We start from the raw sequence: 23,221 nt of genomic DNA on the forward strand, positions 1-23,221 counted from the left end.
TATTCCAATAGGGCTACTTTTTCTTAATTGACATACTTAATTGTTACAAGAATCATCTTGAACACGATAGGTTAATTCAAACATTCAAAATTAACAATAAGAGCTATCCAATACGGACCTAAAAAAAGAAATATTCTCTTTAAAAAAAAAACTTTATTCAGTCAATACGATTTGGATTATTTTAAAATTTGTTAAGTCACAGATTTCCTTTTAATTAAAATTCATCATTTTAAGGTTTTTATTAAATGAACGTTTAACATTTAATATATTAATTAATTGTTATGATAATAAAAGTTATGAAAATTCTCTTTTCATTAAATTGAATTTATTTGACAGTTTGGAAATGTATAGTAATTAAAAGGTCGTTGTAGCTTTGTTCTTGAAACACCTGTTCTCATCTGCGCGTGTAGGTTCTACCAGTACATATGCAGGGATTTTCAGGGATAAGACAAAAGATCATAAATCGATGTATATTACCAATTCCTAACAAAATTACCCTCTGTAGATGAAAGTCTGTGCTTTTAGAAAACTTCACAAAAAAAGTTTTTTTTTATCTAGACAGGATATCTCTAGGGAAGATCGGTCAACACTATTTACAATCAGTATTCCAAAAATCAGATGAATAGGATAATTATATCACATAAAAATTGTTTTCAAAAAGGTTAAAAAGTAACATGACTTTCTGGTAACGACAGCAGAGTTGCTATTCTTCCTAAATTATAACTGACTGTTATAGGAATCATCATGCAAAGTCAATAAGACCAGCTTATACCAATTACGAATTTTTTTTTTATAATCACGAAACCTATATGTGGTATTTAGCTGTCATTGGGGGGCAACAGGCAACACATTGACGACCTCTCCATCTGCCCCCATAATATTATTTTAGATTTATTTCACTTTTGGGTTATACCTTATACCTGCAATAAGACAATTTGGGTATGGTCCCTTTTGTGGCAACGCCTCTTAAGGGGCGTTTTGTCTCATTTTCACATTAGCTTTCTATAGGTTATTTTAGGTTAAGTTGGGTTAGGTGATTGGCCCATAGGGTTAGAGCTCCCCGCAGTGTCAAGAAATAGAGGAAAAGGTAATGTGAAAATACAATGAAACGTCCGTTAAGAGGCGTTGTCTTGAAAGGGACTATACCCGACAATTTTAACATGTCTAAGTTAAAGAAGAAAGCTAACTGTTCAAGCCGTATGGACGGACGGACCCTAATTAAAGAAAAGCATCATTTTTAATAATTTAATGAAACACTTGTTAGTGCCTATAAAACTGTTGATTAATTAGCTCAACTTTGTCATTTTCTGTTCAACATTGGATCTGGAAGGTAAGAACTGTTTTAATATAAAAAACTTTCATTCCATTGCAAAAAAACGCGATATTGGGTTTGTTTAAATGTCCATTTATTTAGCATTTTTCAAGAATGTCAAGCATGGGAAATTTTTAGAATGTGGGAACCATTTATTTTGATTTAAATGGTACATATGATTTTCATTTAAATTCATTTTTTGGACCCGTGAGAAAATTTTTTTAACGTGAGAACCATTTCATTTTCATTGAATTTCATTTTTGGGAAGTGTGGGAAAAAACAGGAGAAAAAATATGTTTTAGCATAAAGAAATGTTCTATCAGTTTCAAACCTTTTTCATTCGAAAGATCATACTGACTTTGGAAAAACTGTCAGACTGATTTTTGAAATTCAATCTGTGAAAAAAGATATTCAAGTTTTAATTTTTTGTTTTGAAAATATTATTTTACATGTATTGACGCCATCTTGGATTATGATAATTTTTTTTTGTTAGAAGATTTTTTTTCTAAAATATTTTTAAAAAATTAACTTTTTACAATAAAAAAATCTTTGAACTTAAATTGACCAATAATTCAAAGATTTTTTCTCTTTGATTTGGAAGATTTTTTATGATTTTTATTTTTAATGTCAAATAAAAACACAACAGTGAAAAAAATGAAAATTAAATGAAAAAACGTTTTATGATTTTATTCAAGAAACTATTTGCTAACATCACCTTTTTGTTGCAATAATTAAATATTAAATGATGAGCTAACGCTCGAACATTTAATACCTTGGGATTTAAATATCCATTTATGCTAAATTTTGTTTGCTTAAATAACTCATTTAATTATTTAGTGTTTGCACCAACAATTATTTAATTTAATTTAGAATTTCTGACTATAAGAGAATTAAATGATTAATAGCTTTGTTTTTTCTCGCCATTTTATTAGTAGTCAAGCAACTCTATAATTTGACATTTTGTCCATGAGTAGCCACAAAATGGGGTAAATGTGATTTTCTTGGCTACTATTTGATTTACACTTCTGAGACTTTTTTTAATCTATTTTTTTTATCTATAAATGAAAGTACATATACTTATTTTATATTTTTCACATATTTACCAATATCTTTGGTGCTTTTAAAAATTTTCTATTAGATAATAGTGTAAAATTAATATTTTCTTAGTTCTTAGAGATTTCTTGTTTATACACCTAAATGAAAGGAAAAGATGAATTATTTTTTTTATTTTTCACTTTAGTCAATTTTTAAACAAATAATTAGATTTTTTAAATTTAATTTTGCAGTATATGAAAATTTCCTTTTTGTTTTCTAGACATCTTTTAATATTTTCTCTACTTAAGAATGTTGTTATATCATTCTATACCTAAAGGGTGTGCAAAAAAAAATGCGGACTTTTTTTAAAATCTAGATTGCGCGGCTTGTGTTAATAGTAGAAAAACGTTATGCATACCATTAGAACCGCTATGAAGTATATTTTGTGGAAATATAAGAACCATTACTGTGCTACTTAAAGTTTAGGGGCTACGTAGAAGAATGTCCCAACTGACTTAAAACTTGACTTGAGAGTAAATCATTAAAGATAAAAAAAAGTGTGTGCAAAAATGCGGACATTTTTAAAATTCAAACTGCTCGGCTTGTGTGATTAGTAGAAAAATGCTATGTATATCGTTAGAACCGTCATAAGCTCTATTTTTTGAAAATATAAGTACGATTTTTGTGCTATTTTTAGTTTAGGAGTTGTATTGATAAATGTGAGAAAAGTGGAAAAATTTAATCTTTAATGATTTACTCGCAAGTCAAGTTTTAATTCAGTTGGGACATTCTACCACATAGCTCATTAATTATACGTAGCACAGGAATCGTTTTTATATTTCCAAAAAAAAGACTTCATAGCGGTTCTAATGGTATGCATAACGTTTTTCTACTATTAACACAAGCTGAGCAATTAGAATTTTAAAAATGTACGTATTTTTATATGCATACCCTTTAATTTAATCTTTAATGATTTACTCGCAAGTCAAGTTTTAAGCCAGTTGGGACATTTTACCACATAGCTCCTAAACTATACGTAGCATAGGAATCGTTTTTATACTTCCAAAAAATAAACTTCATAACGGTTCTAATGGTATGTATAACGTTTTTCTACTATTAACACAAGCCGCGCAATCTAAATTTTAAAAAGGTCCGCATTTTTTTTGCACACCCTTTATATGAGCGACTCCATTTTCTATTTTTTACCTTATTAATTATTTTCCTTAGATTTTTTTTATAAAACGGCTAGATTATATTCTCGAAAATTTCGATGCTCATATTATTGTAATGATTTATACGTAAGAACAAAAATAATATAGTTTGTCTGCTAAAAATTTACTTTTTAATTTGGCAGATTATGGGGCCGGTTTGACCATCTAAATCTACTATATTTATTTTTAAAATAAACACCTTTTCTATTAATTAAATTGTATTTAAGAGTAGGGATATTTGATAGTAAAATAAGTCTTTCAATCTCGTTGGATCTACCTTGTAGTTGAGAGAGAAAGGTTACAGATATTTGTAACACGTAATTCTTGTTAGGTAGCATTTTTAATTATTTGTAAGTAGCGAATCTACTCTCTAATTTGAAATGTCCGTCAGTATGTATATATGATTTTTTCGGCTCCTGTAAAAGATAGAGGGCTATAACTTCTTATCATCATTCCCATCAATATGGAGCATTATAAGGTATAAAAAATTCAAAATGGTCAGACTTCTTTTAAGCAGCTTTTTATCTACTTTTATTTTTCACCACTGATTTTCTCGGCTTCTGTAAAAGTTAAAAGTTTGAAACTTGTTGTCAACATGCCCATTAATATGGAGCATATTTAAGTATAAAACATCCAAGGCGCTCAGACTGCTTTTAAGCAGCTTTTACTTTTTACAACTTATTTTTGGCTGCTTTTCTTATTACAACTTTCAAAGACAATTTTTTTAAGATTCATGATTTTAGGTTTTTGCATATTTCTCTTTCTTATCTTTGTTATGATAACAGATAATCTGCTCTATAACTCACTTTGTCCGTTTGTCTATTTCATAAAAGATGTTATGCTTTTGGATGTTGTCATCCTTGTTGAATTGAATTACTTTTATTTTTAGTTCATGATATAAATGTATAGATGAATATTCTATACATCTACCTCCTGACATCTACCTCATAAGTCAAATCATTTATGTCCTATTGGCTAAATATTAGTGTAATAAGAGCTTTGTATGAACCTAACAACCGTGATTCCAGACAATTAAATCTGTAACGGAGGTTTTTCTTTGAAGGGGGGGGGGGTTATTTCCCCCCCCCCCCCCGGTTTTTTTTCTATCTCAAGGCCTGAAGAGGGCTTGCTTCTTTGGCCAACATGGTATGAAAACTGACTTTTTGATTGCACGCACTTGTCCTGAAGTTTAATCTACATGAGTTCCATTGTATGTTAAAGTTATTTTTATGTTAATTAATAACTGTTAAATATGAAATACCAATTATAATCTAAAGAGATATGGTTGATTATTTTGAATACAAATTGTTTTCTAAAAGTCATTTTAAAGCATTCAATTTGTGAATTTTAATTTATTTGATGAAATATAATTTATTATACAATACATGATTGTTTAATATAGCGATGAACTGGTTTTAATCCTTTGAAGATAAATCTAATTCTTAGCCAAACTGAAATATTTATGATTCAGGATGAGAGGAATATTATCCTTTATTGTTGTGCTTGGTGCATTGTTTGATACTGGGCACTGTTGTAGTAAGTATTCTAATTTTTTTTCTAGCTCGTACTGTCCATGACACTTTAACATCAGTCAAACAAATATAAATATCTCCTTTTTTGTCCAAACACCCGGGTTATTAAGTTAAGTACCACTCATCAGCTAACAAACTCTTTGATTGCACGACCTTAGGCTGGAAGTGCTAACTGTGCAGGATAATAAGTTGTGCCTGTTTAGGCGGACGGACATAGATAAGCTTTGCTTCAATCCCCAATAACACAAAGTTGTATACACAAAAAAACATATTTATTAACATTTATTACAAATAAACAAAATAACAGGATGTCTGTCTGTCTACTTGTATTAAAGGATCTTGCTAACTGCTGAACCAATATGGTTCTCCTTTACAGTAAAGCTTTGAAAATAAAGTTCATAGATGCTAAAGTTAATATTTACAATGTATGTAAAGTAAAAGATAATTTTTCTGTTTTAACAACTTGAATCAAAATATATTTATTCAAGTTCAAAGAAATACATGATTTGAATTTAGCTTTTTAGATAATTTAAGTATTGAAAAGTACATAATATAAATAATTTTCAATTAAATACTAAAATCTAAGGTAACCAAAACTAACAGGATGTTGAGGCTTTTGTTTTGCTGCTAAACCCTGATTTATCAACCTCTTTTATTCGACCTATTAACTTATTTCCAATTGTATACCTATAAAAAATTTTTAATGTATTTTAGAACATAAATGTCATTTTAATATTATATATTATTTCAGATTACACTTTAGATCCTAAAACAGGTAATTCAAATTTAAATTTGGTAGGACCTTAATAGGTGGGCTGGGAAAATTGGAAGGCGTAAATTACCCCTCCCCCCTATGATCCTAAAATATTATTATAAGATAATGAAATATCCTAAAATTCCTTAGGAAGGCCTAGGAGATTATATTTGAATATCTTTTATATCTATGTAAGCCTAAAGAAACACAGTGACTAGCCTTTTAAATTTTATAGGACGTGGTCTATAAATTCCTAATTTATGCACTTTCTGAAAATAGATAAAATAATGAAATAGATTAAAATAGAGGTTTATTATAAAGTATTTTACTTTGTCTCAAAAAATATATTTGTTTATTGGATAAAACTATTATTGCATAGGTAGGATAATACAACATATTATATTATAATTTATATAAAGGACATAGCTACAGAGTGTTAAACGATCAAAAAAGAACCTGGAATGATGCAAAATTGAAATGTCAGTCAGAAGAAGCAGAACTTGCCTCTATCAGAACAGCTCAAGAATGGCAATTTGTTAAAGGTTTGTAAAATTTATTAACAATAAAAATGTGTACCCTTAAAGGAATGAACAAAACAACATGTACATTTAATATCGACATTTATAATGATAAATTACATTCCATTAGGAAAATATGGAATTAATAGAAATAAAAAATATAATTAATATATTGTTCATCTAAATTGTTATATTATTATTCAGATCTTATTGTAAACAGTGGAGTAGATCTGCATGTACATCTTGGGGGTACTGATGTTGAACAGGAGGGAAAGTGGCTGTGGACAGATGGATCTCCAGGTATGTGGTGATTAGAGTATATTCATATGTATTTAAGTATGTAATTATCTAGTTATCCTTCTATGGTAACACCAATATAGATGCTTTCACACAAAACAGTTGAAAACTTATACCCCACCCTAATTTTGAAATAAATTTAAATCAAATGAAGTGAGGTAGTTTTTTCTTATCTCTGTTTTTTTCTTTTGTTGTATTGTGGTATGCGGCAGCTCTGGACCATGCAGAAACCAAGACATTATGGTGATGCTACGCACCTAGCTAAATCCTGTTATTCTACAATTATAAAGCCACCTGAAAATATGTCAGATAACGGTACTGGTTTCACCTCTTAGTTGTCCTGCAAATGGAGGGAGGGGTGTTACCCCTCCCTCTCCCATCTTAAGCACCGGAACCTTCCCCTTCAACCACCAAGTTATCAGCACCACCTCAACCCTGAGGATAAAGGATCTAAACCTGCCCTCACCTGATAGAATCACCCCCACACAGACTGTTGTTGTCACAAGTAATCATCAAACCTTCCCTCTTTAGTACCCAGACCTACCACTCAACCCCTCTATGCTTATCTACCTATTGTGCTGCTCCATGGGCTATCCTGCCTGCCCCAGACAGGGATAGCCATCTACCTAACCATTGCAATTATCTATGTTTTACTGTATGATTTATCTTTAACTATCTTTATTCCTAATCCATATGTATTTATATTATGGTTAACTGTATTCTTAATTCCCCCCACCCTTTCCAGGGATGGGGAATCATGATTGCCCAAACTGACTATTGTATATGTATTATAATGCTTTTATGTTATGATCATTTATTCCTATCCATGTAGTTATTGTTTGTTGTATATAGCTTTAGTATCCTTTAACCCTTCAATAAAGTGACAACTGAAATAGATGTTGATTCTTGTCTAGTGAATGCTAGAGAAGCGTAGCTTCTCTATAGTAAGGTGTCCACGTCTGTTCACACTGCCGTAGTCTTTATTCGAACTCTGGTGTCTGCCATTTACCCTAGGCGGATACCACAACTTTGGTGACAGCTGTGTGAGATTACGGCGAACCACAAGTGTAGAGCAGACGCGCATCTGAGGCTAAGGTACTCCCAGCAGTGAATCTGGCAAAACTGACGCAAGCAACCTGAATTACCCACCCTGGACAGCAAAGTTTAACTCTGCATCCGGCAGTTGTGGAAGCGAGACAGCGAAATTTGACGAATAACCGCGAGCAGCGCTGATATCTAACGGAGAATTGAGCGCCAAAAGGGCTGAAACAGGCCTGCGGACCGGCTGAAACAAGCCAAATAAGTGTAAACGGCTGAAAATAGGCCAATTTTACTGCAAGAGATAGCAGGATCCGAACCAGTGGCGCTAGCAGGACGGGACATTCCCTGCCGCCATCAGCTGGATTTGGATAAGCGGCGCTAGCAGGACGGGACATTCCCTGCCGCCGATAGGCTGAAACACGCCACATAGCTGCAAGCGGCGCTAGCAGGACGGGACATTCCCTGCCGCCGATAGGCTGAAACACGCCACATAGCTGCAAGCTGCGAGCCAACATACGAGTGTAGTGCACCAGAACAGAGAAAAACTACGTCAACTCCAAGTATCCTGAGAGGCTACAACGCAGCCACCCATCTAGAAAAACAGATATTATGTCACATTGCAGGGATTTATGAGCAAAGCTTGGCAAACAAATTGTTGTGTTGTGATAAATCTAAAAATAGAACAGGCTTGGATCTATTGTGTATTGTGATAACAGCTAAAAATAGAACAGGGTAGTAAACAAATCTGTTATGCAATTGTGATAAGGACAAAAATAGAAGCTAGATGTAATATAATAAAGACCCTGATATACAATCAAATCACCTCAAGCCTATAGCACAACAACAATACACCCCTTATTCCAAGGGAAAGGGAGGAGCCCCTCTCCATTGAAGGCAAATACAATCAGGGTGATATAATAGATAAGCCTAGGATTAAGAAGAAAAGGCACTATTACACCAGCACACAGTTACCCCCCTCCCTCACAGGGGGAACGGACGGAGTTACCCCCGTCCCCTCACGCGCTCCCCCCTACCCACACTAGACTAAGTCCGTCTGTAGTGTGGGGCTAGCGACCGGGAACACAAAGCGCCATTCACGGGTAGCACAACAGAGTGCGGAAAATATCATAAGTCCAACGGACAAAGCGGACCAACGAGAGAGCGAGTTGAGGGACAAGTGCGCGTTTTATCTGTGTGCGCGGATTGACGGTGCGTAAGCGCGCTGCACGGAAAGGAGATTTCACGCACACACACACACACACACACACCCACACAGGAGAGGGGCCACTCTATAGCATACATCAGAGATATTTTTTTAGGAGAAAAAACTTGCAAGCTCCTCCCTCCCTGTCTACAGTGTGATAAGGAAAACTAAACCAGTTCCTTAAACCCGCTCAGACCCTCAACATCTCCTAGCCCTGCCAACCCTACTTCAAAGCTGAGTGGTTAGTGAAACAAATATATGTATATATAAATACCCAAGTGATAAATAATGTTGTTTTTTTTGTATCATGGGTACAAGCAAGTGAATACTAACCTCACCAAACAACACTGGAAACTGATATGGTAACTGAACGAAAGTACGCCCACCCTGTGGACATAGCCTGACTTGCTGCCCCACACTGGGCAGTGGTGGTGTGTACCTGGACCATCGACCCTCATAGTTGTGAACTATATACAGAGGAAGCGTGATTTTTTTGGAGCAAGGAGGAAAAGCTAGCTAGCTCCGGGGATATTCCTATACACGTATATATATATATATGGGCGTGTAGCCATGTATATATAAAGATAGCCTACCTATCCATATATCTACTAGCGGATACGCTCCTAGAGACATCTGTGGATGCCTAACATATTCCCTGTTACCTTTAAGCTAAGATCCGCTGGTTACCACAGAAATCAAGAGCTATACTGGAAAGGAGAACAACTCAGGCTCAACAGTTAAACAAGACGCTGGCACCAACAGACCAACCCCCTGCTACTTATCATGGGGGCGCGCCAGCCACAGAAACTCTTGAGCCAGGAGGACCGAGCCTACGGCTACGTGGACTACCACCCTAATTACACAGCTATAGTATTTATACTAGGGGTGAGCCGGCTCGAACCTCCTTGCGGCGCGGCTACTCTACTCTGCTTCTATATCTACAAGATACTACTTCTGTTATTACTTTGGCCTACTGTGTTGAGTACAGTGAACATCAAACACATGCCAGGTCACAGACCCCTGGTCCCTGAGATGCCCTTGTCTGGAAGGGTGACTGAATGTCCGCTGCACAGCTCCTGTTCAGTTGGTGCTCAACGCACGAGAAATAGCAGTACTGGACTGGGGATTGCTGAACCTGTAGGTGTCCTCCTGGGGGTGTTGAACGATGCAACTGAGCCTAATGAGAAGGTGACAAGCTTCAGAGACTTAGTGGCCAGCCCCAAGATGGACACTACCACCAGAACTGAGACTCCAACGGGGCCCAGCCCTAGGGCCAGTACCACCTGCTTCTGGGGTGGAAAGGTCCTCCCTGGCGCTGGCCTCACCAAGCTGGAGGATGGGGAGCTGTCCCAGGGGAATAGGCTCTTCACCCAGATGCCCGACGCGTACCTGGGGGTGGGGGAGCCGCCACCCAAGCCTCCCTGGGAGCCCCCAGGCATGGAACAACTGGGGACCGGCCTAAGGATGGGGACTGGTGACCTGCTGCAGTGGAAGACTTTACCCAGCACGGAGGGAGCAGGGTTGACCAGTAGCAGTGAGGCTGTTCCCCCACACTCCAAGACCAGATGCCGCTACTCTGTTGAACCACTGCACATGTCCCAGCCAAGTTCCCCCATGCTGCTAAAGATGGAGGCCCACCAGGATGCAGAGCTCCAACCAGGGAAGTCAATAAGAAGGCCACCCCTTGCCAAAACCAGAACCACCGCAGGGGCTCCCCACCAGCAGCTGACGGAGCCTGGCAGGGACGCAATACCAGCTGGCAACTCTGGCCCAACTCAGGTGGCTACCAACAGTCTGCTGACAGTCCGGAATACAGTTCAGGCTACCATCAGTATGGCATCTTCTGGGCCTTGCTGGTCCACCTGTGGGTACCTGTCCACACACTGGCCACAGGTACCCCCCAGAGATCATAGCCCCCTTTCCGACTGGCACCACCAACGGCCTTTGCTACCAACCACCTGGCATACCCAGAGGCAGGATCCCTCATGTGGAGAAGCACCTGCAGAAGCTAAGGCCGAGGCTGGCCTCGCCACCCAGGGGAGGAGAGCCGCTGTTGGATGGAAGGAACCTGTGTGTATGGGGAGGAGGCTGAATGTAACCAAGGAGCCACCACAAGCAGCCCAGCACCGCCTGACCCCTAGTAGGGGAGACCCTGTTTGTCAGCTGGTGCCCCAACTGGAGGAGGAGAGACCTGGCAGGTTGATACACCCTGGGGAAGCCGGCCTGATGGGACCCAGCTGGACGAAGGGGCGCTGCCGCTTCAACGGCCACACAGCCGCCAAGTGTAGAACCGGTGGGGACCGGGCAATGAAGAAACACCAGGCCGCCCAACAACCTGCATGCAACCAGTCTGCCACCCAGGTCCACCTGGAAGGAGATGCCCAGCCGTCACCCCAACTAGCTGCCGCCGCTGGGGCCGCGGCTACCCAGGAGTCTGTGTCTCAGATTGGGACCATGGTGGCCAGGATCAGCGTGCTGGGAGGAGCGGCTGAACCCAACCGGGTTGGCCTGGACCTCAGCCGCAACCACAGGGGACCGGTGTCCGTAACCCCTGTCACCCCCAGCAAGAGCCGAGGGGCGCTACCCAGCGCCACCGGGACGGTGTACGAGGAGGCCCTGGCGGCCGCCGAGTGGGAGAGGCAAGAGGCGCTAGCCAGCGAGTCTGAGTCGATGTATGGGACGCCAACCGGCGTCGCCACCTGGAAGGAACGAGAGGTGCTTCCCTGCACCACCAAGCTGATGTCTGGGGCGACAACCGTCGCCGCCACCTGTGAAGACTGGGGGGTGCTATCCAGCGCCCCACGCTGGTGCCTGGGGCGACAACCGTCGCCGCCACCGAGAGACCTGGACCCCTGTGAAGACTGGGGGGTGCTATCCAGCGCCCCCACACTGGTGCCTGGGGCGACAACCGTCGCCGCCACCGAGATACCTGGACCCCGGAATGAGCCCGCAGCCCCAGAGGAAGGGGTGACACCCGTCACCTCCAGTCAGCCAGAGCCCCCAGCCAGCAGGGAGAGTCCAGCTGTCCCTCACCCTCAACTGCATCCAGCTGTCTACCTCCCTCAACCAAGCCAGGGTAATTGTATTGCACTGGTGTACCAGGAAGTTTGGGCTGGGCCAAACTTGCCTGCGCCCCCTGCATCTGCCCCAGGAGCCAGGGTATCAGCCATTACCAGCCAAACTGAAGAAGCTTTGACCGCTGCCTGGGGAGTAACACAACTAGATGCGCCAAGTGCCGAGCCTAACCATAGAAGTAGAGGATCCCCAACAATTATGTCTACCCAAGATGGAGACAATGTGCCTGGACCCCTTCAGGCTAGGGGAGGAAATCCGGAGCCTTGTGCCTCCAGTCCACCAGCAGCAGTGTCCGTGGATGGGCCTGTCTCCCAGCCAACTAGAGCGGATCCACCCTTGCAGATCCAAGACAGCCTCCGGCATAAAGGATGGACTGTTACCTTTCCCTACCCCGCAGGTCGGACTGCCATGCACCACCCTGCCAATGTCCAGAATGAGCCTGAAGGAGGCAACGCTCCTACAGTATGGCAACCACCACCTGCCCGCGTTGACAGAGACCCTGGAAGCCGAATGAACCTGACCAGCCCCGAGGGCGAAGAAACTGCGCCTGCATCCAGTAGCCAGCCTGCCAGCAGCAAGGTGACCAACACGATGGAGACCACCAGCCCAGTGGAGGAACCTGAAGAGGTGTATACCAGGCGGCTGTTGGTCCAAGCCCCCTCATGTGCTGTGCCACCCCTGGAGGTTGCCAGGGTGGCCTCAGAGGTACACATCCCACGGCCAGAATATCCAACAGGACCAGCTACTGGTATCCTGGCGGACCCATTCCACAAGGACAACAATCTGAAGGCCGCAACCACTGTCGGAAGTCTGGCGGTGCAGACAACCCCTCCAGCCTTCCGAGGGGAGAGTTGTGGTATGCGGCAGCTCTGGACCATGCAGAAACCAAGACATTATGGTGATGCTACGCACCTAGCTAAATCCTGTTATTCTACAATTATAAAGCCACCTGAAAATATGTCAGATAACGGTACTGGTTTCACCTCTTAGTTGTCCTGCAAATGGAGGGAGGGGTGTTACCCCTCCCTCTCCCATCTTAAGCACCGGAACCTTCCCCTTCAACCACCAAGTTATCAGCACCACCTCAACCCTGAGGATAAAGGATCTAAACCTGCCCTCACCTGATAGAATCACCCCCACACAGACTGTTGTTGTCACAAGTAATCATCAAACCTTCCCTCTTTAGTACCCAGACCTACCACTCAACCCCTCTATGCTTATCTACCTATTGTGCTGCTCCATGGGCTATCCTGCCTGCCCCAGACAGGGATAGCCATCTACCTAACCATTGCAATTATCTATGTTTTACTGTATGATTTATCTTTAACTATCTTTATTCCTAATCCATATGTATTTATATTATGGTTAACTGTATTCTTAATTCCCCCCACCCTTTCCAGGGATGGGGAATCATGATTGCCCAAACTGACTATTGTATATGTATTATAATGCTTTTATGTTATGATCATTTATTCCTATCCATGTAGTTATTGTTTGTTGTATATAGCTTTAGTATCCTTTAACCCTTCAATAAAGTGACAACTGAAATAGATGTTGATTCTTGTCTAGTGAATGCTAGAGAAGCGTAGCTTCTCTATAGTAAGGTGTCCACGTCTGTTCACACTGCCGTAGTCTTTATTCGAACTCTGGTGTCTGCCATTTACCCTAGGCGGATACCACAGTATCATATATTTTATAGAGTTATCCCTTATAAAGCGTCTGCTATTCAGCCAATTACTTCCATTTAAAATTTCCAAATAATAAATAATCTTTTGGCGTAGAGTTGGCATATAATTTGTTTTTTTGATGTTACTGAGGGAGAGGTGATAAGAGGAGAATTAAGGGAAGAGGGTTGTGGGGAAATTTTCACTTAGAATTGTTTGTCACTTTCCCTTGTCTCTGCATCTTATGATAACTAAACCCTCTAGTCAAATATCAACCCTTCCTGAAAATTAAGAATACATTGTTCTATAGGTTGACGAGATCTTAAAGTACATACCACAATAGATAAAATTTTTATCATATCTTCTGTCATTAAGGAATCTGGTTAGGTTGTACTCTAGGGTGGGTTAATTTTGGAATTTCACATTAGTAGACATTGGCAAGGGTTACTGGGCCAATTTAAAACCCAGTGAAACTTGAAAGAGGTTTTTTAATCTGCAGATCTGAAAACCGTTTTGAAAAATATTGATTCAGTCTGAAATGATTTTCAAATAACCTACCCAAATTGAACAATTTTGACTAAATCAGCTGTTTTTAGGTACTTAATGAGATCTTATTCGAACTAGCAATATTTTTCAAAACAGTTTTCAGATTCGTAATAAGCATTTCAATGCAGTCATTTTGATATGCAACATGCCTGTGTTTGAATGAATTTAAATTTTTGATTTTATAAAGGGGTGGGCACTTTTTATACCCCCCGCGCACCGGCAGCCATAAGAGCCAAGTCACTTTTGAAACTTGAATGGGGCTTATCATACATATATATGACTTCCGCAACTTATGATAACAGTAAAATCTAAAAAAAAAGAGGGAAATGGACCCACCCTATTGTACTCAGTAATGTATGATGTATCAGTTTTGAAATATCAAACATTCGGTATCTTTTTCTTAAAGATAATGTTGCAATCTTAATTTTCTATTATGCAATGTAAAAAAGTTCCATTATAATGGGCAATATATTTTTATAATGTTAATAAAATATTTCAATTACTACAAAAACCCACTAACTAGTTTAAGTTTAGTTAACCATGAATAAACGATAATTAAATCTTTTAAAAAGAATATAAGACTTTTAAAACCTTACCTGGTTTTTTTAATTTGTTTTTTTATCAGCAAGATATTAGCTGATTCTGATAATGTTTTAACTGTGACAATTTCTTAATAATGGCAAATGTCTTTACTAAACATTGAGCTTCTAGATTTAATAGTTCTATTGTTGTATGTATATCTTAAATGATTAAATTTTCTTTATAATTTAGTTAGTAATATTAGCTGGATACCTGGCTTTCCACTGAAGAGAAGTAATAACTGTATGATGGTAAATAAGTTTTTTCATAATTTCAATACTGTTTCTAAATTAAATATTAAAATGGCAAAATTTCTTCCAGCTATGAGTGTATATAATATTCAGCATATTATGTATAATGGTGTGTCATTACATCTCCAAGAATTATAAACAAAATTATCCCTTCTGTACATTAAAATTAAGTATAACGATGTTAAAAAACTTTTAATTTACAGAATAATGTCACTGGATATTATGTATTTTTTTTTGTAAATATGCAACGCAGATATGATTTTATGCGTATGTGAAAGAGCACCATGTATATAATATATATGTTTATGCAAAGAAACAAATTAATGTTGACAAACAATTAGTAATGTGTAAATATATAGACCATAAACAATTAGTAATAAGTAAATATATAGATATCTCTCCTTCCTTTAGAATTAAAAAAGAGGAGGAGAGGAGAGTCTTTAAGCAATTGCAATAATATTGGGTGTTTATTCCTAGTTAAATTAAGTTAATTTGAAACACTAGGATAGCTAAACAGAATTTCTACAGGGTCTGGGAATAAAGAAATTAAATTATTAATAATGCAACTTTACAGAAATCCTTTACAGAATAGGGTAATGAGGTAAATTTTCGAGTTTTCCCTCAAAAGTGCTTTGTTGAGCACAGTAAGCCCCCTTGCCTATATTTGAAATAATTTGAAAAATTATTTCAAAATAAACTAAATTTAATTTAACAGGCACTTTTTATAAAAGCAACATGTAACCTCCCTTAAAGATTAAATTCACAACTCTTTGCTTGTTAAATATCATGTAGTATGCAAAAATAACTAAATTTGTTTGTAAAAAAAACACATTAAAATACAATTTCATTAGATATGAATCTAAAAAATTGCTCTGAATGTGCAAATAATTCAAAAACATGATTAAATTTGGGGTTTTAAACTTCCAGGCAAACAAAGATGTGAGTTGGAATTGGTATGACTATGATTGTGGTGTTTCCTTGTATGCTTTGTGCAAAAAACCAGGTAATTACAGATAATTGATTTGAGTACTTGAACATGATTTATGGGCATAGACAATCTTTCCATTTTTTAAGAAACTTTTAAAATAAAGTTACAATATAAAAATTTGTTTTTTCATTATCAGATATATTATCAGATTTATTGGTTCAAAAAAATCAACTGTCAAAAAAGTCCTTTCACTTTGATATAGGGCCATTTTAGCTTCTTACTAAATTATATTTTTTGTGATATTTCTCCAGCACGAACTTGCCCACCAGCACCAACTTGCCCACCAGCACCAACTTGTCCACCTGCGCCAACTTGCAATAATGGATATGTTGATTCAAACACAGGTAAACTAATTTTGTTTATCTTTGATTTAAATACAACATATTTTAAATCTATTAGTTTCATTGTTGAATAGATGTTATTTTACTTAAAAATCATTCTACTCAACCCTTAAAATTTTGTGCATATTCTCTGTTTGATTAAGAATTTCTGACAAAAAGTGAGTCAAAGTTAAATTTTGCTTCCTTTTAAAAAGTTCTGGAGACCTGGAGGATCAGAACCTGAACTTGAATACCTATATTTCATATTGGGATGTGCTTCTATAAGATATTTTAGTAAGATAAAATGTTTTGTTTAAATCAAAAATAGTTTGCTTTTAACCTGGCTGACCCTGCTAAGATATTAAAAAAAATTATGTTTTTCAAGGTTTTCTTGACCAGAAAAAAATACTACACATTATTTACTATTTGCATTCATAATCCATTGTACTATAGTATTCATTTCTGAAATTTGACCAAGTATATTTTTACAATAATAGTACTAATGATACTTCTGAAGATACTAGATATTACATTAATAATTACTCATGCTATGGTACAAATACTAAAAGTACTATAATGAAAATTTCATTAGACAGTTGGAAATTGTTAGTGGATTTTTTTTATTACTCTCTAGTTCCTGATTTATCTATTGATAAATTTTAATCGTGAGCATAAATGGTGGATTGTTTTAATATCAATATGCTAACTTTTTTTGTTTGTTTTCTTCAACTTGGAATATTTCTCCTTTAAATTATTTAACTTTCATTGTTTATAAATTCTTAAATATTTTCAGGACATTGTTACAAATACAAAATGTTAGATGATACAAGGAGAACTTGGAATGAAGCAAAGTCTGTATGTGAGGCCTGGGGTGCAGAACTTGCTTCCATACGGTCAAGTCAAGAGTGGCAATTTGTTAAAGGTTGGTGACGATTCTTTAAAAGATAATTAAAAGACTTTATGCATAAAATAATTATGGTTGAGGAGATATGAAATTTATCATCCCATTACCTGGTTATATTTGATAGAGGGTACCCACGCATAGTTAGGGCACTGCAATTGGCTCACTCAGAATTTAATCTTAAGGTGGTTTTAGGCTATTTTCCTACCTCATTTTTACGTCTTTAAATACAGATCCACTAGATACAATAGGCGGAGCTGCTAGTATGAAATAATTGAATAAAATGACATGGTAACAATAAATGATAACATCAATAAAAGCGAAGCTAAAAAAATCATGGGAGGACAAACAAACATTAACTAATTTTTTGAGTGTCAGAACTTAACCCCTTACAGTCGGGCCACTTGCCACACCTTAATCAGTCGGGGGGGGGGGGGGGGGCCCTATTATCTCAGTTCCTATAAGAGCTAGAGGGCTAAAAATTTTTGTGCAAGTCCCCTGTGTTATGATGAATTTCCGACCTTTAGTAAGTCAAGGTCAATTTTCGCTTCCTTCACCCTTTTATTTAACAACCTTTGTTTTTAGGTCCTTTTTTACTTATAAATTTCAAACGGCTGTAATTTTTTTATTTTTGAAGCTAGAATAAATTTTTTTTTGCAGAAAATGTTTATCTTTATGTAAATTTAATATTTGAAATATCAAAATATAATTTCAGCGGCCGCAGCTGTACTTGCGGCTGCCAGCCGCCGCAGTTGGCGGTCGGCGGGAAAACGGCGGCGGATCTTTATGAAATTTTAATACATTATGTAGACATGTAAGATAAGCTTAAGTTTAAAATTTGAAGTCTCTAAGTCAAAAATTGCGGCCACAGGAGCCTTTTAAAGATTTCTAGGGAGACCTGGAGGATCAGGACCTGCAGGGTCATACCTGGAACCTAAAATTGACTTGAACACCTGTATTTAATATAAGGGTGTACTACTAGAGGATATTTTAGTATTTTGGTAAGATTGCTTTGTTTAAGTCAAAAAAATATTTTTGCTCTTTACCTGGATGACCCTGCCAGGTTTGCTGGCATCCTGTGCCCGCCAGGATGGAGATATTCAAAAAATTTCAACTCAAATGTCTCATACCCCTTTATCTTTCACACACAGAAAATGAGATTGAAAAAAACGGATGGGGGGGCGTTCAACGCCCCCTCCTCCCCCCCTTCCGACCGTTAAGGGTTAAAAGGCAGAATATAGTTGAACTAGTCTAAACAGAATAATTAATATGAAAAGTTCCAAAAAATTTCGATAAGCATTCTAAGGGCTATGCTATCTAATTTGTACAGAAATCACCATGCTGTGTTTTAATGAATAAGACAATTCTATCATGCTTATATTAACAATAAGATCTATCTGGTACATACCAACCAACCCTAATTACAGAAAGGCTTTGCATGAAACTTCAAATGTCTACAGGGCGTTTAAAAAAAAACTGCGTTTTCCGGTTTTGGGAAACAACCAGTAGGAGTAAGTAATTATTCTCTATAAAAATATGGATTAATTTTATAAAAGGTGTTTATTGATTACTCTAAAAACAACGGCGCATTTTAGAGTTGATTAATTCTAAAAAGCATGAATGATATTTTTTTCGGTCAGTTTTTAAGGCTTTTTATATTGTTTTATAAAAAAAAATACTATTCCTATCTGTCTAAAATGATAAACAAACATATTTTATGTTCATTTCAATTTTTATTCAACTTTTTTACAGGTTTACTGAAACATAAAACGCATTTTTTTATTATAGACAATTCCGGTCAAACTTTAAAACCTCCGCCCACTTTTGGCATCTAATTGAACGAACTACTTAACGGACATTTATAATCCACCCCTCCCCCCTTCAAATACGGATCAAATGTTTTATACTTACGGTCAAACCATAAATCTCAAGTGCATACATTAACATTTAAGCTATTAATTTGTAGGTTGCACTTTTAAGTAAATAAAACAAACTGCTGTAACTTTTTTGTTTTTAACTTCTTGAGATAAAAAGTATTTTAATTTTTATGTTATAATCTAAAATACTATAAAGAGTTAGTCACCTAAAGTTTGTTCAACTAAGAAAAACGAGAAATATTGCAATTTGTAAGGATCTAAAAAGCGTTTTTCAGAGAAAAAAAGGGAAATAATGACAAAAAATTAAACATGCACTTTCATTTACCCATTTACCATATTATTATTGGGATTTTAAAACTTTTTTCTCACAAATTTACAAGTTATTTCAATCAAATTGATATATCAAATTTAACATCAAGCATTTTTCTCCTACATGTACCTATCAGAAAAGCCGTATTTTTAGAGATATTAAAAAACACCTTAAGCAAATCTGGTGTACATTTATACATAGAAGATGGACCTATAATCATTTTTTTCATACTCCTACTGGTTGTTTCCCAAAACCGGAAAACGCAGTTTTTTTGAAACGCCCTGTATATACTTTGTTATAATATTATTTAGAGTTGATCAGACATAGTGGAATTGTTGACTATTTTTATCTTGGTGGTACAGATGTTGAACAGAAGAACACTTGGCTGTGGACAGATGGATCTCCAGGTGTTAACTGTAACTGTTGTTGGTAGTTAGTAGTGAGAGATAGGTGGCTATATTAAAAGTTAATAAAGAGGGTCATTTTTTTCTGCGTAGTTCCGTAAAGTTGGGTGCAAAATCCAGTCAAGAGCGCTTATTAGGTCAAACAGTTCTTAATTTTGATCAGATGCATAGTATAATTAAACGCAAAATCAAAAACTGTTAAAAACATAATAAGCGGATTTGACTGAAAGCTTGCACCTAACTTTACAGAATTACGTAATTTTTTGGTTGTTCTCAAAATATCTTTTTTATTGTTTACAGTATTTAATTTGTAAAAGTGATATGGGTACTTTTACATAAATTGCTGGATAGGCACTTACACTCCCTCCTCCATTATTGCTTTCTCTATCCAGATTTTTTACCTTCTCCTCCCCCCCCCCTCAAAAAAAAGAAAAAGAAAATGGACATACCGGCAGGCCCCAACTTTAATTTATTTCAAGATCAACCTGGGTATTTTGTGTGAAAGCACCGTTGTTTAAGTTGTTTTATTTTCTTGTATTTATATTCATGTAATAATTTAAAATTTTACTTTAAAATTTAGTTAGTTTTACTGACTGGACCACAGATGACGGTAGAGTGAGGAAACCTGATTTCAACTGTATAGCAGTAATTTAATTTTTTTATAATCTTAGTACCTGAAGAGTAGAATAAGAATTAATTTTAAAATTATTGATCCAAGCCAGAGAACTCCTAATAGAATTGTAAATTAAGTTCACGTCTGCAACGTTTTTGGTTTGTTAGTTATTTTCGGGATTTCTCAAGCTAGGATCAATATCTTTAAAACGATTTTTTGATCCTTACTGTACTTTTTGGTTTAAATTTGGTTTAAGTTAATTAAGCTGAAAAGAAAGAAAAATTTGCACCCAATTTTGCCCTTAAATTTTAAAATTAATAGTCTGTTCAGTAGGTATAAGTACCACATTCAAAATAAAGAAAGATCATTGAAAATTGACCCAATCTATAAGTGATTTCTAAATTGACAGAATAATTTTCATAAAAAAAGGCTATACATAATTTTGTTGTATTTTAAGCAAAAATGTATGAATAAAAAAATATAAAAATCCTACTTGATATGGATTACAATTACATCTTAATGCATATTACAGTATCATTTTTAAATACGTTAATTTTTCAAATACAATAAAGACATCAAGGACGTCCAAGGGGGGGGGGGAGTAACGTGGTGATTACCCCCCCCCCCCCCAAACGAATTTGGTAAATTTAAAATTTACCCCTACCCTGGGGGTAGGGGGGGATATAAATAATCTCTAACAAAAAAATGTTGATGCGCTTCGCGCGCATTTTTACTACTAAATATTTCATAATTAGGTAGGTACCTTTTTACATAATTGAATAACCCCAGGATAAAATTTTTTGGGGGGAGGAAGGAAATTTTACCCCAACCAACATATTTTAAGGAGGGTAATTACCCCCCAAGCAAATTTTACCTCTGGGGTAAAAATGACCTCCGCCCAAAATAAAACAAATAACCCCCCCCCCCTTAAAAATGTTTTACCTCCCACCCCCAAATAAAAAAAGCTTGGACGCCCCTAAAAGACATGATTGAATGCTATATAGCTTTTCAAATTTTAGGCCCATAGTTCCAGTTTACTATGGTATGACGTTACCTGCAATTATCAACGCTATGCCATGTGTAAATATACATATAATTAAAATACAAGGTAATTATACAGATACTCATTATAACAGGTCCCTGGGTAAAAAATATTTTAAAGACAAAGTGTTAATTAAAAGGGGGTAAGGAAGCAAATAATGAGTAAATTTTACAATAGTAGGAACTCTTATATAAAAAATATCAGGTTCTCCATATCATAATAAAAACTTCTATTTTACCAAAAGAAGCTGCACTAACTTTTTAGCCCTCTAGCTCAACTAGGAGATGTCTAAATATGATAAGGTGCTCCCCCCCCCCCCACCGATTGATGAAGAACTTGTATGTAAATGTTTTTAAAAGTTTAAGATATATTTAAAAAAACAAAGCTTTTCTATTACTATGGTCGGACCATCCGTCCGTCCGGAACGAATAGCTTTTTTCGTTAATTTAGGCATGTTAGAATTGTACTATTGATTGCAAAATTTGCATGGCAATTCCTGTAGTAGTTAGGTACGATTTAGAAAGCGTATCAACTCTATAATCATTACCAGAATGTCCGTACGTCCATTTTATACATGTTGATTTTCAGTTTTTTTAACAACAAATTTTTATGAGATAAACTTAGTCCATTCTGTATTTAAACAGTTTTTTTAACAAATTTACTTCCAATTTTGTTGTGACTTTTAAAAATTTCAGAGCTTTGCTTTTATTGATGTTGTCATCCTTGTTTGCATTAAAATTTAAATCCATGATTAATATTATGTAAATGTTCCACACTGAAAAGACTTTTAAAATTTCATTTTTTTTTACTTTTTAGCATGATGAATTGAATGATGATGACCTTGGTAATGATATGGAGAAAATATTTGTTTTGGAATCTTTTTTTCGTTTTTAAATTTTTTTTATAAAATAAATTATTTTTGGCTTCATATTTTGACTCTATTTATTTAAAGATATAGAATGTTTGCCTGTCCAATTGTATAAACTGAAACTATTAGCTTCTCCTTTTTAGAGAAGCTTAATATAGGTCTTGAGATGGTTTCAGCTAATTCTCTGCACCCTTCGTACCACTTTGAATACAGCTGCTAGTATGTAATAACATGTAAAAAAAAATAAGGTTTAATTATTATATCTACTTCACACAAAGCAAGATGTACAAAATTGCAATACTTTGAAACCTTCTGTTCTACTGAAATATTATTAGCTTAGTGTTGCTTTACTAAACATATACAGGGTGCGCCACCTAAAACCGGACTTTTTATAATTTGTGAACAAATGAACATAAAATCGTCAATTTTAAAGATTTTATTAAATTTTAAAAACTGGGAAGCAAAACAGGATCAATCACCGCCTCCACCCGCCTCCTAACCCGCCGGCAGGCCCAGGTCAAAATGTACCTGTCCAAGCAAGCGAAGTTCTCCTTGATAGTGGCAATTAGGGAGGTCTTTGTGGTATGGGCACGTCTATTGGTGCATACTTCAAAGTAGCTCCAGGCCCAAAAGTCACTTGAATTAAGATCGGGCTGCTGGGAGGCCCAATTTTCTTAGGAAAGTGAATAACCGCAGGATCCAAATTCACCCAACTTTCAAGCTGCCCTTCGACACGGCGGCTCTTATTTTGGCCAGAGTTGAGCTAGAACGACGTTCTATACCTTTTTGGAAATGGCATGAAGATTCAGCTAGGGTTGTTAGCGCAATCTATAGTCTAAAATGAGTTTTAAAGTTCCATATGGGTATCTAACGTCGAGA

The 23,221-nt window shown here is 36.7% G+C and overlaps 1 protein-coding gene across 1 annotated transcript; it reads left to right on the forward strand.

Moving 5' to 3' along the window:
- The first annotated feature begins 1,305 nt into the window (after positions 1-1,305).
- On the forward strand, positions 1,306-22,402 carry LOC145307304 (C-type mannose receptor 2-like). Its single transcript, XM_080149667.1, has 13 exons — positions 1,306-1,330; positions 5,030-5,094; positions 5,842-5,865; positions 6,264-6,386; positions 6,567-6,662; positions 14,961-15,019; positions 15,947-16,022; positions 16,259-16,351; positions 17,121-17,249; positions 19,727-19,822; positions 20,400-20,464; positions 21,452-21,540; positions 22,291-22,402. Exons 2-12 carry the CDS (start codon positions 5,031-5,033, stop codon positions 21,530-21,532), a joined length of 906 nt encoding a protein of 301 aa, XP_080005793.1. The 5' UTR covers positions 1,306-1,330; position 5,030; the 3' UTR covers positions 21,533-21,540; positions 22,291-22,402.
- Positions 22,403-23,221: the final 819 nt, after the last annotated feature.

This window comes from Acartia tonsa, chromosome 15 (genome assembly GCF_053477335.1).
Source record: "Acartia tonsa isolate MP-2025a chromosome 15, ASM5347733v1, whole genome shotgun sequence".
Taxonomy (NCBI): domain Eukaryota; kingdom Metazoa; phylum Arthropoda; class Copepoda; order Calanoida; family Acartiidae; genus Acartia; species Acartia tonsa.

Bases quoted from the DNA above. Each gene is read 5' to 3' on its own strand.
- LOC145307304 (XM_080149667.1), top strand. From the start codon at position 5,031: ATGAGAGGAATATTATCCTTTATTGTTGTGCTTGGTGCATTGTTTGAT. The intron at 6,387-6,566 runs GTTTGTAAAATT...ATTATTATTCAG, and splicing joins AGAATGGCAATTTGTTAAAG to ATCTTATTGTAAACAGTGGA. The intron at 6,663-14,960 runs GTATGTGGTGAT...TTTATAATTTAG, and splicing joins GTGGACAGATGGATCTCCAG to TTAGTAATATTAGCTGGATA.